At 52.1% G+C, this 16112-nt stretch overlaps 1 protein-coding gene across 1 annotated transcript in view; it reads left to right on the plus strand.

Annotated features, from left to right (window-relative positions):
• Nucleotides 1-9220: 9220 nt before the first annotated feature.
• SYT7 (synaptotagmin 7) overlaps nt 9221-16112 on the plus strand; it is a 151189-nt gene continuing 144297 nt past the window's right edge. Inside the window, exon 1 of the mRNA XM_067541465.1 lies at nt 9221-9539. Coding sequence (XP_067397566.1) covers nt 9509-9539 — 31 coding nt within the window. The 5' untranslated portion in view covers nt 9221-9508. The remainder of the gene's footprint in view (nt 9540-16112) is intronic.

Genomic DNA, 16112 nt, shown 5'->3' on the forward strand with positions numbered 1-16112 from the left:
GAGCAGGTTTGCGGAGATAACACTATTCCCAGAACAGATCTGCACAATCCTACCTCAGTTTTTTATTCCACGCTCCAGCCAGAGCACAGGAATAATACAGACACAGGAGTTCCTTGCTCTCCCTGTCCCAGCCTGCCTAGGGGCCCTAGGAAGGCTACAAGCTGAATCTCTCCTGGGGGATAGTTTCTTGGCCTTCGATAGGTTCCTTTAGAAGCCATGCCCTGCAGCCACCCTGACAACAGTACCCCCTAGAGGCTGCAACGTGCATTCCCTCTTAGTGGTGACTGACCTTTCTCGGAGGGCCCCATAGTGTGGGGCACAATAATTCCACAGCCTGATAAACACACGGGGCCTGAGTCTGCTCTCACTCACAGCAGTTTGAGCCTATAGGGCCCTGGGAGGAGAATCAGGCCACTGAGCGAGGAGCGAGAAGGGAGTTCAGAGATGGGCAGCATGGCCCAGTCATCCCCTCTGACACTTGCTCTGCTCCTTACCATCCCAGTTGGCCTGGTACATAATGGCCTGCTTCTGTTGCTCTGTGGCCCCTTTACATGCTGTGTTGGCATAAAGGGGTGGAAATGGCCTCTGGGGAATACCCATATCTAACAGGGCTCCCGTGCCAGCAGTGGTATGAATCTAAGCCAGCCCTGGTATAGAGGCCATGCTTGGGGGTGGCTGCAGTGCATTGCATTCTGGCTATTCCCTGCTTGCCACAGCTCACAGGGGGCCATGGGAAGAAAAGTGTAAGTTGGAGTAGCCCTGGGGCTACACTACTTTATACCAACTGCCAGGAAAACCCTCAGCTGGCCCCAGAATACAAGGGACTAAGGAGGCTTAAAATTACCTTTGTCCTATCCTTCTCCACAGTTCCTGTGCTGAGCATAGGAACAGCTCTGAACAGAGCCACGCCAACGTCCTCCCCCAGTCTGTTTCCTCCAGCTCCTTTCTGGTACTTGTCTCTTTTGGAAAGTTTCCTCTGCGCTAGTTACACCAAGGTTAGACTGGGGCTGGGACCAGGGTGTGGGAGTGGGGAAGTGGCAGGACTCAAAGCTCTGCCCATGATCCCCAGCTATACCTACTGCCTCTGAGCAGCTGGGTGTTTCTGTTAAAATGATCACCAGAGAACTAGCTAGTAACAGTGAGATTTAAATGGTCATCATTAGCCTTCAGAGTCAACATCCCATTGAGAAACAGAGGGCGGTGTACATCTTTGTGGGTCCATAGTTTCAGCATCATTAACAAAGTTCTGTGTCAGTTCAGAACAGAAGGTTTTCTTTGAAACACTAAGGGATAGAAATGTAATTATTTTTAGATACAAACCTATATTCTACAGAAACAGATAGAGGCGCCCCCTAGAGAAGTGGCACTGCTGAACACTGCCATGGACCGGCTCCATCCTAGGTGCTTGCAGGGCCCCCCTTACTGGGGTATTTCAGTACTTTGCAATTTTTAAAATGTATTTATCCCCTGTGAATTACTCTTATCCTTTTTTACAGAGAGGGAACTGAGATACAGAGACTCAATAACTGCCTCAGGAAGGCATGTGACAAAGTAGGGACTTGAACCCTACGCCCCTAAATGCTAAGCTAATACCCTAACCACTGGACCATCCTTCCTCTCTAATCAGCCTCTTGTGCGCTGGCTCCCAACATCCTGCTATGTACTAGCTCAATCCAGGCTGTGGCGTCACAGCATACTGTGAAACACAAGCATCATCCAGCCTCTATATTTATACTGGCCTGTTCTCTGTTCCAGCCATGTTCACAAGGGTGAAGAGACCTGAGAGCAGAATGCCTTGTGCAAACTCTGGCCTGGAAGATGTGATGGGAGCCAACAGCTGAGAGGCTGTCAATATAAATTATTCCCGTCTCCCCAGTAATCTGAGGGAGAGAGAGCAGCCTTGTTGAGCAGTGTGATTGCTGGAGCCTTTCAGTCACTCTGTCAGCCTGGAGCTGGGGCGAACTCGACTGATGTGTTCTTGCCTTTTGGAGACCTACAGTAAGGGGATCGGTCCTACTGCTGGTGACAAGGAAGGGAGAGCTCTTTCAGTTCCAGTGGCAGAGAGAAGCCTTCCCATCGGGGGGATGATGACCTTGAGTTCTGTCCCCCTTGCTGCATATGTGTGGGATGGCTAGGGGTCTCAGTGTCCATATGAGGCCAGGGACTCATTTACTGCAATTAATGTAAAGAAAGGTCAAAGTACAGCTGTGGTGAGCCAGCACAGTAAAACAAACACAGGCCATGTGGCGGGTATTTCCTGGCAGCGAGAAGGCACTATACAGGATGTAATGAAAAGCCCAGGGGCCTGATCCAAAGCCCATTGAAATCACAGAGGGGCTTTTCACAGATTTCAGCTCAGGGCTGAATCAAATGGGTAGCGAGCAATGGAATACCGACCTATCAGAAGCATAGCTTTGTTCTGCGTCTGTACAGTGCTGAGCACGACGGGCTTCAGATCCATAACGGGGGCCCCCAGAAGCTACAATAATATAAATAATAATAGCAGTGTGGGGCTTCCTACCCCAGGGCACAGCTTCAAATGTCCAACCGAGGGCTTCCCTGACACTTCTGTCTGTGGGATCCCCTTGTAAGAGACAGATTTTCTAATGGAGCCGCCACACCTTGCAACACTCCACTCCTTGGTCCTCAAAATCTCCCTAAGGGCTCTATTGTCAGAGGCCGAAGGCCCGGGCAAATGGTCCCATAAATTAAGGCACAGTCTCTCTGTTCAAGGCATGGCTGGCGTAACCGGGCCCCACTCTGTGGCAAAGCTGATGCAGGAGGAAGTGGGGTATCTTATATAAAGGGCTAGGATTATAGCACAAGCCATGCAAAGCAAACAGTCCGTGCAAACACCATAAGCTGGGAGGAAACACTTGAGCCAAACCCAAGCTAAAACTTTACAAACAGGTTCAGGTAAATATAGTGACAGAACAACTGCACCACAAGAGTCGTGCCATGGAAAGCATGATTGATGCCCCCTCTGTAATGAAAATACATGCAAGGCATTCAATCACCACCAGTCCCATTACTCATATGTGGGATGCTGTAGCCAAGGCAAACCCCCTTATTAATGGTTTGGGACTGCAGGATGTTTTCCTTCCATGTTCCTGTCAAGACTTTGGAGCAACAGAGAGCGTGCTGTTCCCCCAGGCTTTATGCTAAGCCCAGTGCATGCTGGGGCAAGATCTGAGGAGGGTGGCCATTGGTTAGCAGACAGCACAGCATCATCTCCCGCTGCCGAGGATTTATTTGCAGCCATAAAGGCTAGATTGTGTATGTGTTCTGCAGATGAAAGCTTAAAATTGCTGGAAGCATTGGGTCCATGTGAGACGAGATAGGCCAGTGTATCGGCTCCAATCTGACCACATTCCCCAATGGTCGGTCCCCTCAGTGACCAGGCCAGACCTCTGCTCTATTAAAGGACAGGCATTATTTTGTCCCCATCACTGTCAAACACTCAGGGAGGTCTGTGCACGGGGCCTGATCCAAAGCTCATAAGAGACAGCAAGTCTATCTACTGACTTTAATGGGCTTTGGGTCAAAGTCTCGGTGCTTATGTGAGTGCCTGTCTCTGCACAAGAGTGCAGCTGTGTGGGTAATTCTTCCAGCATCCCTGTTTGGAAATTGGGGCACTCAGTGGTGTAACCTACTGCCTTCCATATTCCCCCTTCCCCTCCGCCCCCCCCCCGTGTGCACGATCCACACAGGTCAGGAGTCTGTTACAGCTCCTAGCTACGGGTCCTTTAACTCAAGTTGTACAGACTTGCGCCCTTAGAGCTTGAGGAGTCTGGTACACAGCCCCCAGTCACCACCACGCTGGGGGTTATCACATGCAGTGTGCGACAATCAGTATAACTTTGGGTCCTGGTTACTTCAGAGTCTGTCTCTTCATGTGATCCCATGGCATTTGAGATCAGACAATACCCTCCAGCTGACAGACCTTCCAGGAACAGATAGCCATGGACTATTGGCAGGGCCTATTAAGTGCAAAGCCCTGAGCTCTGTAGCTTACTCTTTCTATCTTGGCCTGACAAAGCCAGGAGCTAATGATCTGCAGGGCTCATCTGGGGTATATGTAGAAGCTCTTGCTTGTGGGGCTGTGTGGGTGAGTTTCCAGCTGCCCTTCTTTGTTAGCTAGGTTGCTAGAGGCTGTTTACTGGGACTGTGGCAGTATGTATATGCGATTGAAGTGATGTGGTTTTAATTACACATAAGTTGAGAGACTTGTTGATTGCAGAATTTTATACCCTGAAATAACTAATTGGGTGGATGAGTGTGTTCCCAGGGGTGTAACACACCTGGCCTGTGCATTTCCCTGCACAAGCATGATATATCCTGAGATACACAACCCACATAATATCCAACACAGAATCCCAGCACCATGGGCAGCCTCGGCAGTGCTTTGACCAGCCTCCGTCCGCCCAAAACACACACACACACAGCTGCTCATACAAGTTAAATAATTCTTAATTCCATTTAGCCACTTGACCAGTTCTAACCTCAGCATAAAGTTTACACAGAAAGACAAACAGGAAGCTGTGTGGCCGAGCTACGATTCCACTTCTGTCAGCAGAGGAGAGCTGTCCAGGCAAGCTCTGCGCTCTGCTGTAGGACAGGGCTGCTGCCTTCAGAGTGTGACCTATCTAATCTCACACCATTTACATCCTGGGAAATGTGCCATTACACTGGACAGGTGGTGCACCAAGACATGGCAGGGATTAGTACAGGCAGCTAGGAACTGCCTGAGCGGAACAGCTCATTGGGCCATCAGACCTGGAATCCTGTCTCTAACACAGCTTGTGGGAAAGATGGTCTTGTGGTTAAAGCACTGGTGGAGGCCTTTGGAAATCTGGGTTCAGCCCTGCTATAGACTCCCTGTGTTGATCCTGGACAGGTCACTTAATCTCTCAGTACCCCCTCTGTAGCAGGAGGGGTAATAATGCTCCCTTTGCCTCTTTCCAGTCTAACTCTTCAGGGCAGGAGCTACTATGTGTATGTAGCGCGCCCAGTGTGCTGGGCTCTGATCTTGGGTGGGATCTCTGTGATGCAAGTGGGAATTTTCTGTAATATTTTTCTTGACATAGGATTGCTACCCAGTCAGTATGGAAGGGTTAAGATCCTGTCCTGGGGCAGACCAGGAGACATGAGGGGCTTGTGTCATAGAACTGTCTGTGGTGGTATGAATGGGGTGTTAAATACTGGCTGAAACCGACCGTATCAATGGAGGATCTTGAAAGACAAAGGGAACTTCAAGAACTAAACAACTGACACCTGTCAATGGGAAATTCTGGCAGGTGCAACATGTGAACTCAGCATGGTTCTGGAGGAGGAAGACAATAGAGTGGGAAGTGATAAGAGGCTAGGAGAAGCACTGGCCTTGACAGTGACACAGCCACTCTCACCTGCGACTGACACAGAAAGACAGAGCCAAAATGGATTTGACAGCAGCTTGGCTGGGTGGGGTCCTGATGCTGGCCAGTCTGAACTCTGTCTTCTTAACCTTTGCTTCTCTGTGCTGACCTAAGGACTTCCTGTCTCAGTGCTGGGTTCCAGCTGACACTGTTGCAAAAAGGTGGCCTGATGTGTTGAAGCCCAGAGGCTCAGTCTCCAAGGTGTTGAGGCCATGTGGCCTAACTTGAAGGAAAAGTGGGACCCTTTGGGAGTCTGGCACCCTGAAGCAGGAGCGTCGGAACCTATGTAGGAGTGGAGGGGCCCACCAGTCCTGGAACTGTGGCCCCGCCCACGGCCCATCTTTTTCCCCCTGAAGCCCCTCCCCCTGGCCAGTCCGGAAGCCGGAACCTGGCCAAGGTAAGAGCTACCCAGAGAGCCTGGGCCAGTATGAGGAGCCCCGGACCTTCTACCAGCCCTGGATGGGGGAGCCTGGGACCTGAAAGTAGCCCCTGGACTATGTCTCTGCCCCTTGGGGTGCACCACCCAGGGCAGGTGGTGGATTCGGGACTTCCCACAGTGGCCTAGGCTCCCTGGGCAGCTTTCACCGTGGTCTGGCTCCAGCTTTTGGACTGGCCAGCTCTGACACTGATTCTCTGTCTGCTCTTGGACAAGTCACCTGAGGCTGGATTTCCATAAGAATCCAACTCCTCTTTAGGCATCAAACTATCGGTCAGATTTTCCAAAGTGCTCAGCACCCAGCAGCTCCTGTAGAGACATTCCTGGGCAGATTTCCATCAGAGCTCAGCACCAATCCTGCTGACCTCTCTGGAAAATCTGGCCGCTTTTTTTGGTGCATAAATGGGAGCAGAGCTCTCGGGGTCTCAGTTCTCCATTGGTGAAACAGGTGTACTAATCCTTCCTTTCTGTCTATTTCCTCTATTTACATTGCAAGATGTTCAAGACGGGTTGTCTCTTACTGTGTGCATGCAGAGCTGAGCACACCTGTAGACCCGAATCTCCACCTTGTAGCATCATTGTCACCTGGGCATAGTGAGTGCATGACACTGTTCTGAGTCAGCAGTGTTTTACACCCACTTTGCACCAGTGAAAATGCCTATGCAGGGTGCAAAGCAGTGGAGTGCATTTGTGTGGGAGTTCAGGGTTATGTAGCTAACTGGAGCTTCTTTGCAGGGGGGGAGTGGCATTATATAGCTTGCTGGAGAGCATGTGGGAAGCAAGTTTAGAAAGTGGAATGGAGCAGCGATTTGTTGCCAAGAATTTAATTATAGGCTCTCACAGAAAGGTTCCCCCTCTGTCTTCAATCAACCCCATGTACCAGGGGCGTGTGAGCTCTCAAAGGAGAGGGTGCGGGACTTGTTTGCTTCCAAACCACTATCTCAGAGCCCCAGGAAAGTAGGTACAATCAATTGGCAAACAAACTTCACTGAGTGCACTTGCTGGAAATGTTTATACTTGCGTCATGAAAAATGGCCTGTTTACTGAGACTCCAGCCCAGTGTTTAACTTGTTACCTGAGATAGTGTATACATGTGGATGCAGAGGTGTCTAGAACAGCCCAGTTCCATTGTGCCTTCATATTGTCCTTTTCTGATACAGGAGAGAAAGGGCTCATCATTTAGGCCTGGGACCACTATAACTATTGCAGTTAGTGGAGTGATTTTTTGTTACAGATATTGTTATACCAGTATGGGCAGTTATACTGGTATAAGGGTGTCTTATCCAGGTATAGTTTATTCCCCTTCCATTGTAGGAATAAACTACACTGATATCAGGCTTCTTCGTACAGCTATAGCTGTCCATGCTAGGAGGTTTGTACTGGTATAGCTATACTGGGATGCTTAAAGTAGTACAGCTCTTTTATGGAGACAAGGCCTTGGTGAAGAGCCAGCACAAAGTCAAATCTCTTCAAAAAAATTATTGGTGTACAGCACAAATAAGGAAACAAAACAACAAGGGAATGGGGAGTAGTTTTCTCTACACAGCAGCAGCCCTGTCCATAGGAGACTGCCCTCTTTGTATCTGCTAATGAACACTTTGTCCCACCTCCTTTCTTGGTGGTCCAGAGGGCTCTCCTCCAAGTACCAGCTACTAACCTCCAGGAAGGTGTTGCCTTCTTTTGTCTGAGAAGCAGGGGAATGGAAACCCTTTTGTGTCCTGAAAGTACGCTGTGCATATGACATGCACAGGTGCTTGTACATGTTTGCATACATTCATGTGTATAGATAACACTGCATCCCCAGGTGTGTTGTTGGCAGTGGGGCCGAACGTGGGGCTTCTGGTTCTAAACGTATGAGCCTCCACTACTTGAGCTAAGAGACCCAGCTCAAGTCAAGGCTGGAATAGACTTATCAACCTTGGGACCCAGTCAACACTAGAGAGGGACGGAGTGACATGCTGAGTGGCTGGGATATGTTTGTGGGTGGGTACATGTGTGTTGATATGTGCATGTGCCTGCACCTATGAGCATGTGTGTAGGGCGGCCCTCTTAGGGCACCTTCCCCTGAGAATGTTTTTATGGCACTTGGTGTCATCTCCAATGCATTCCAAAGGCAACAATGAGATTTTCAGAGACACCCACCCAAGCCCCAAGGATGAGGCCTGTCTGGTGGGGGGGCGCAGAGCAGGGGTGAGCTCCAGCAGAGGTAGGCAGCCACCCCCAACCCTCCCATCAGTTTGGGGGCAGAATGTTAGCAAAGGCCACTGAGACCCCTAGCACCCATCATGGGCCTGGGGAGTGGGGTATGAGAGTTGACTATAGTGTGTGTGGAAAGACAAGGGAGGGTCAGTAGAGAACAGGCTTCTACAGTGGGCTGGAGAATGCATTTACACAGGGTGTGTATGTAATACTGATTGACCAAAGGGGGCAACTTCTCTACCTTTGCTCCTGCCCAGACACTCTTGGCTCTCCCTGGCAGGGTCACGGGTTAAGGAGCATGAAAGGCTGGGCTGGGGAGGAAAGGTTAGATCACTTCCTAGGGACAAGGAGTCCCTTGGCACTCTCACCTAGATCCGTGGGAGTGGGGGGTTCTTGGCTCTCAGGGGCTGTTTCCTGTGGCAGTCAGATTAGCCAGCATTGCCAATTTGCCAAACATCTTTCCTTTAATTTGCCATGTTTGTTTTTCCACTGGATGCCTTGAGCAAATGTTAAATATGCAATAAAAGCAGGGGACGTGAATTGTGTTTACCTGCTGCAGGGGAGTGGAAACGATCTGGAGATCGTCCTCTGCTCCCTGGCAGGTGGCACCAGCACTTCCAGCAGGGCACCGAAATCCAGCCCTGGATTTACCTGCGATAGTGGCGACTAAGAAAGTCGGTGCCAGTGTACAAGCCTACAAGAGGATGCCCTCTGTGAATTTACCAGCAGGAAAAAACCTGAACTGGATTTCTGTGCCCCCTGGAATAGATTCCGTGTGCCCTGGTATAGGAGAACCACTTTCACCGGCGATCTGTGCAAGGGGCGTCGGCTCTGGGTGCCTTCATGGGAGAAGACCAGGGTCTGGATTTCCGTGCCTACAGGGTGGGCTCTGGGTGCTCCCACCCCAGGGGGGCTGGAATAATGTGTACAGTGGGGGTGCTGAGAGATGCATATGATGGAAACCACTTCCAGCCAGGGGGGTGCAGCAGCATCTCCCCCTTCCCCCTCCTATGAGCCCAGCCAGGGAGAAGAACCCGGCGCGGGGAGGGCGTGCGCCGACCCGTGCAAGGCGCGTCGGGGGCGTCTGCAATCTCCTCCGCCGCCAGCAGCGAGCAGCAGCGGGCCGGGCCGCGCCGCCCAGCCGCGCGCGCGCTCACACACACACACACACAGAGTCGCGCGCCAAGGGGGTGGGGGGAGCGGCGCGCGCCGGAGCCTGGCATGCCCCAGCGTGTGTGGACGTGAGTCAGTCCGCGGAGGAGTCCCTCGCAGTCGCTGCCACCGGCCAGGCTCCCCTCCACATGCCGGCTCCCGGCCGCTCCGGGGCTCGGCTGCCCCACCTGCCTGACCGGCTCCCCGCCGCCTGCGGCTGCCCCCCGCTGCTCTGAGCCCGCCCGTGTGGACCGTACAAAGCCCGCAGCCCGCGCCGGGAGGAGCCCGCGGCAACCAGGAAGGGACCATGTACGTCGACCCGGAGGCTGCCGGCAAAGGTAGGAGCCAGCTCGGCCACCGGGCGCCCCCGTGGCCTTGCGCGCCTCTCCCTGGGGCCGTGCCTTGGGGCGCTGTACAGCGCCGAGCACCGCGGAGCAGCGCGGGGCGATTCCCTCCCTCCGCGCTCCGGCTGCTGCCGCCGCCGCCGCCCGCGGTTTGGGGCTTTGTGCGGGTGGAGGATGGGGGAAGGCGGCTGCGTCCCCTTCTCCCGGCCGGGGCCGTGCGAGCGGCGGGACTTGGGCGGGGAAAGCCCCCCAGCCCCAATTCGGGCCAGACTTTGGTTGGCAGCTGCTCTTCCTCCCCACCGGGCCCCGCGTTTGCCGAGCGCCCGCGCACCTGCTGCGCCCGACCAGCTGCTGCCAGCTTGGCACTGCTGGTGCTGCCCTTCCGGGGCTGGGGGAGCGAGCGGGCTTGGGCTGGGCTGCTCAGCGAACTTCTCTCTGCCCCGCTCCCACTGCGCTGGGAAATGGGGAGCGGAGAGCAGGGCACAGCCGCCGCGAGCAGCTTCTTCGCTTGCATCATTTCATCTCCTCTCTGCCCCATCCTTCTCCTTCCCCGCTGCTCCCTCTTCTCCTTCCTGTTCCCTCTCCTTCCCCCCTGCCTCATCTCGCCTTCTATCCTCCGTCCCATCTCCTTCCCCTCCATACCTTCCTTCCCTCTTTGCACCTCTCTCTCCTTCCCTCCTCTATCCCATCCCTTCTCTGCCCCATCCATCCTTCTTTTTCTTCCCAATGCTCCTCTCTTTGACTTTCTGCTCCCATTACATCCTTCCTGTTCTCTGCTTACAATTTACTCTACTTGATCTCTGCTGGCATTCTTCTTTTTCCTCATCTCCTTTTTTTTTTTCCCCTCTCCTTATTCTCCTTTTCCACCCACCAAGCTGCCTGCTTCTCCTCTTCTTCTCCATTCCTTCCCCTTCCCCCCCCCCCAAAATCGTGGGCTTTCTGGAGTTTCCCAGGCAGGAGTTACAGTAGTTTGTGGGGGAAAGTCACCGCCACTCATTTCAAATGAGTCACCACCCTGCAGAGCTGCCTGAGCAGTGGCACCTGCTATTCCTGGAAGAAATAAACACAACAAAAACAAAACATTCCTGAGCCACTGAGCTGGTTTGTCAGTCCAGAGTGAGGTGGAGGAGATGCTCACCATCCGGCTGGCTCTGGGGGTCCTGCCTAGGCACATCTTTCTGGCCTCACCTCTTTCCTCCCAGCCTCAGTCTTGCCCTATGAGGACAGAGATTTTGAGAGGTACTTTGGCTGGTGCTCTTTGCTGATCTCATCTTCACAGGGAGCAACTGGCCTACTACCCAGGAATCTGGGACACACTGGTGTTGGGGGATAGGACTTACAGCTCTCAGCAGTAGGATCTGTTGCCAGTGCAACAGGGCGGGAGGGGCTTGTCAAATGCAGTGTGGCTGGCTGGGTCTGGCAGGTCAGGGCTGGCGGGTGTTACCTGCAGAGTCTGGCTGCCAAGGTAGTTAGTAATGATGGACTCCCAGTCCCAGGGGCAGAAAGATGGGTTGTTTTCCTGAAACTTGGGGAGACGCCAGAGAGGGATGGCATTGAGGTGGATTTGTCTTCAGGAGATTCTTAGGAATGTAGGGTCAGATTTTTCAAGTAATCATGATTCCACTTGAAGTGATGCTCAGGCTTAGCTAATCAGGCCTGTAGGGACCGGCGGATTGGATCAGAACACAGGTCCATCTAGCCCAGTGTTCTGTATCTGACCATGGCTAGTACCAGATGATCCCTGAAGTGAGCAATTATTGAATAAACTGTCTTCCCCAAAGAAGTGTCACCCTGGTTACCTTAGGTACTTACTTGACCTCCACTACTATAGTATCTGAGCATCCCACAGTCTTTCATATATATGCGCTCCCAACACCCCTTTGAGGTCGATGTGGAGCTGAGGCACCAAGAGCAAGTGACTTGCCCAGGGTCACACAGGAAGTCTGTGGTAGAGCAGGCAATTGAACACAGGTTTCCCAAACCCTGGGCCAGTGTCCTAACCACTGGACCATTCTTCCTAAAACCCTCAGTTAATCTGACTTTGTCCTGAACAAGAAAGTTTATATCCCTTCCAAACTTCTGATGCTATTTTTAATAATCCCACCTAATGGTCTCATTAGCTGTGCAAACATGCAATTCCTTTGTGAATCCTGCTAATCGCTGGTCATAACGATACCTTGTGGTGAGGCATTCCACTGACTAATCATGCTTTGTGTGAAACAACATTTCCGTGTATCGTTTTAAAATTTGCTGCCCTTCTGTTTTGTTGGTTGGCCCCTAGTTCTTGTCCTGTGCGAGGGTAAATGGGAGTACCTGATCTACCTTCTCTGTGCCAGTCATTATTTTCTATACCTTGATCATCTCTCTTCTTATTCATCTCCTCTCCATAATAAACAGTCCCAGTCTTTTAAATCTCTCTTCATATGAAAGTTTCCTATGTCTCTAATCAATTCGGTCTCTGAACCCCAATGTTTCTGCTCTGTCCCTTTTGGAGGTAGGGTCCCTAGCACAGCACACAATATTCCATATGAGGGTGCCCCATTGTTTTACACGCTGGCCTTACATAGTCTCTGTATAATTCTCCATCACCTTCCTCGTGGACCTGAGCGTACTGTTTGCTTTTTCCACTCCTGCATACTAAGCAGATGTCTCCATTGCACTACCCACAATGATGCCTGTGTGTTTCCCCTAAGCTGATAATTAAAGTTGAGCACAGCAATGTGTATGAGTAGTTCTTGCTGCGGGCAACTCCATTATTGCAGCCCCCTGTTCCATTCTGTTCTCTCCTGGCCCCTTACCAGGAGATTGAGCCCCCAGGTCTATCATATCCAGCGCTTCGCCTACCTCTGCCCCACTGAGGAATCCCACTGCCACGGCTTGCCTATGGATCAGGCAGCTTCAGCCTGAACTGCTCTCATTTTGGCATCTGCCTAGCTGTGTGTGCAGCTCTCTCCCAGCCCCTGCAATGAGTCGCCCTCACCACATTATGTGGCTAACTCTCCTTGGGCCCCTCCCTGCACCACAAAATGCGTGTGACCCTATTCCAGTGCCCCCCAGCTGCACTAATGAGGCTGTAGCAACTTTCCTGTGATCCCTTCCTGTACCCCATGGCATTTGGGTGACCATGCCCTAGCCCTCCATCTGTATGCATGACTCCAGAACACTCCTGCTTTGAGCCCCTCCTCCCATCATGCTGAACAGGCAAAACCCCCTGTGCTCATGCACCTGACACAATCCCACTCTGAGCCCTGCTGTCACCATGATCCTGTCCCACCACCTTCCACTGCATTAATGACCCTGCCCTGACCCCTATTCCCCCCCCCCCCCCCAAATGATTTATGGATGACTGTCCCATGCCTCATAGCTGGGCTAATGACTCTGCCTGAGCCCCATGTCATCCCAGTGCACTCATCCGTACCTGCCTCTCCATGTCATAGGGACAGCCCCACCTGCGTCCTTCTCCCCTCCTATCCTTGGGCTCCCACACGGAGGGTAGAGTTCTAGGATGTAGAGATTCCATGCAGAATGGAATTGAATCGCTGCCTTAGAACTGGGGAAGCCAGGTAAAGGCAATGACAGGGCAGCACAAATTTCCCCTCTCAGGCCCTGGGCAAGTAAGTATGAGTTATTCTGAGTGGGCTTGATCCTGCCTGGAGCAACTCCTGGGGGTTGCTGAGCTTCCATCAAGGTTTCACTGAAGTCCGTGGGAGTTGAGGGCACCCAGCTCCTTGCAGGGTCCAGCTCCATGTGATGCGTCTCTCTATTGTGTGGCCTGAGAGCAGGCGAGACAAATATAGGCACTATGATCGCAGGTGTGACTTCCTCAGATGCAAGTTCAGCCAGAGCGCCAAGAAACCTAGCTCTGCATAGATTGTCAAGACAGGCCTTGCTGTGTGGGGAGACCAGCATGAGGGACGGTGGGTTGGCAGGGGAACTGTTTTAGTTCCTGTTCTGAAATCTCTAGTCCGAAAGCAATCACAAGGAGACACTCTGTGTAGCAGCCTTTGGAGTAGTGTGTCCTGAGGCAAGGACAGTAGCTACAACAGCAGCAGAGAAATAAATACCAATGCATCCACAGGACTGTGGCCTCAGATCTTGTTAGAGCTCACACATTATGCAAGGTGGGACTGGATTGGTATGCAGATAGGTTCCTCCCTGGAGACTGGGTGTGAGTACTTGTATGGGAGATGTCCAGGAAACATAAATGTACTGCAGGAAGTACTGTTGATGACTCAGTAGATGCCACATTTTCCTTGTTGTACTTGTTTCAGTGCCCCAGCATGGTGCTAGGGGCACTTTGCTGCAGGCAGCAGCATCTTTTGGCTGAGGTGTGATTAAACCAAGGCTCTTATCATTTGTGGGCATTAAAGATCCCCTGGCATGACCCCTATATCCTCATCAAATGCCCCCACAGGTGCTTACGTCTTGCCAAAATGAATTCCTATTCTACTTTCAATTGGAAACAATATTACCCTTCATCTTCTGATGTAAATTTGTATAGAGTTGCTGTTTGCTGTTAAACAGTAGTAGCATCTCACTCCAGAGGTGGTTGCATTTCAGTGGTGCAGAAAGCAATCAGCCTTGTGAAAGATTTGTGAAATGTAATTCATTATGACTTGTAAAATGCTTTGGGATCTTTGGCAGAAAGGTGCTTTATAGCTCAAGGTGGTGGTATTAATTATTTAATTGTAAATAATCCACAGTCTGGTTAAACAGTGGGAGGAGTTGGGAGCCATTATTAAGGGAAATAGTCTAGGGTGAAAAGAGACATTAAAGGTGTGATTCAAACTGAGAACAAATTGAAGTGGTTTCCAAAGAGCTTTTCAAGAGGCCGAGAGTGGTAGAGAAAGCTCTTGCTCTGTCTGATTGTGGCAAAGGATTGCAAGGAGGAAGCAGGGAGGAGGTCATGGTTGTGTGAGGTTTGGGGAATAGGTGGTGGGCTCCATGGCCCCTTTGCCACTTATGATACCCCACTGCCCTGGGGAGTTACACTTCCTGTAGCACATCAGAGGGCTTGATCTCTTGGAAAAAGCAGATCAGCCTTAATGTCAAAGATGCTCTCCTCGCCACAGAGTGAGGTTTCTTCCCACAATCCTGAGTCCTCTTCTGTGGAGTGAGATTTTTGCCCCCCACCTCCCCATCTCTTCCTCTCCCCTCTCTTCCCTCCTCATGTAATGAGGCTCTGTCTCTTTCCATCACAGCCCAGCCCGTGGAGTGAGATCCCTCCTGGTGCCTGGCAGCGTGAGAATTTCTGATGCCCCCAGCACTCCTGGGAGGGAAGGTGCGGGAGCAGTTTGATAGTGGCTGTCCCCCCTCATTGTATGAGTAAGCTCTTGGGGGATCAGCACCCCACACTTGTCCCTGCATGGCCTGTGTCCCTGGGGCAGCCCTTTCCACGGCTTCTTTTGTGCCTCTGCTCCTCTGATCACCAGCTGCACTGACAGAGCCAAGCAGCCTAAGTGATGGCCCCTCAGGATGTGGTGAATAAATAACCAAGCGCCTGCTGTTTTCTCAGGGGAGGGAGGAGCTCCTGGATTTGGGATTAAAAGGTCTGAGTATTTGAGCGGCAGGTGTCGGGATGGCAGAGCAGGAGAGTAGAAGGGAAGGTGAGTCCTGAGGGCTCGTGGTGCAGGGACAAAAGCTGGACTGGTTAAAAATAAGATGAAATAACATCAAAAAGATTGTAGCCTGGAGCCCAGGTACAGACAGCACAATGGCCCTGAACATACATGACTAGAACAGCCGGGAGGGGAGGGTGGCGTGTGAGCTGGGGAAAATCACCAGCAGAGAAGCAGACAAAGAGCAAGGAGCTCAACAAGGCCCATGGCAATTTGGCCGCCCAGCACAAGGAGGAGATGGGGAGTGCGGTGCAGGAGAGGCCAAAGAATCATTTCCACGAGCAAGCCACCTTCACTTCCCCCTAGGCCTCCCTGTGCAGCCCTGCTGACGTGCGTCTCAACCCCCTCCATCCTGCCCCACAGCACCCTCTTCATGCCACCCTGAGACCTCCAAAGCGGAGACCACACTGACTGTTGCCAGCTGCCACAGCAGGGGTGTGTAAGTGAATGAAAACAAAACCTGCGGCCTCATTTTTCCTGGGACCAAGGTCACGTTTGAACCCCAATCTGCTGGGCTCAAGGGCTCCTGTGTGAAACTGTTGCATCATGAGCTCCCTCCTTCCTCCTCCCACTGGCCTCCTGCTGGCTTTTCTTTCTCTTCATCCCTCCCTTCCCCGCCTACTAGCTGTAAAATTTCTACTCTCATGCTCCCAGGTGCTTGTGCCTCCCGGAATAGCTCCCATGCCAGGGACGGGGGGAGGTAAAGGGGGGAGAGAGACCCCCCCCACACACACCCCATCTCCACTCACCCACTGGTGACAGGTGAGATCAGGTTACTAAAATTAAATCTGTCTTGGCTGCAGCTGGAGGAAGTGGGGGTGGAGGCAAGGGGACCCTCCCCTGGGAACACGTGCTGGCCAGGCCCAGTTTTGATTCCAATGAAAGATGGGGCAGGGCGGGAGGATGCCCCCTCCCCAGCCAGAAGTAATAAGTGTGGAAGGAGCTTGGG

The sequence above is a fragment of the Emydura macquarii genome, unplaced genomic scaffold, assembly GCF_026122565.2.
Source record: "Emydura macquarii macquarii isolate MOO-44397 ecotype Brisbane River unplaced genomic scaffold, CSIRO-AGI_Emac_v2 contig_670, whole genome shotgun sequence".
Taxonomy (NCBI): domain Eukaryota; kingdom Metazoa; phylum Chordata; order Testudines; family Chelidae; genus Emydura; species Emydura macquarii.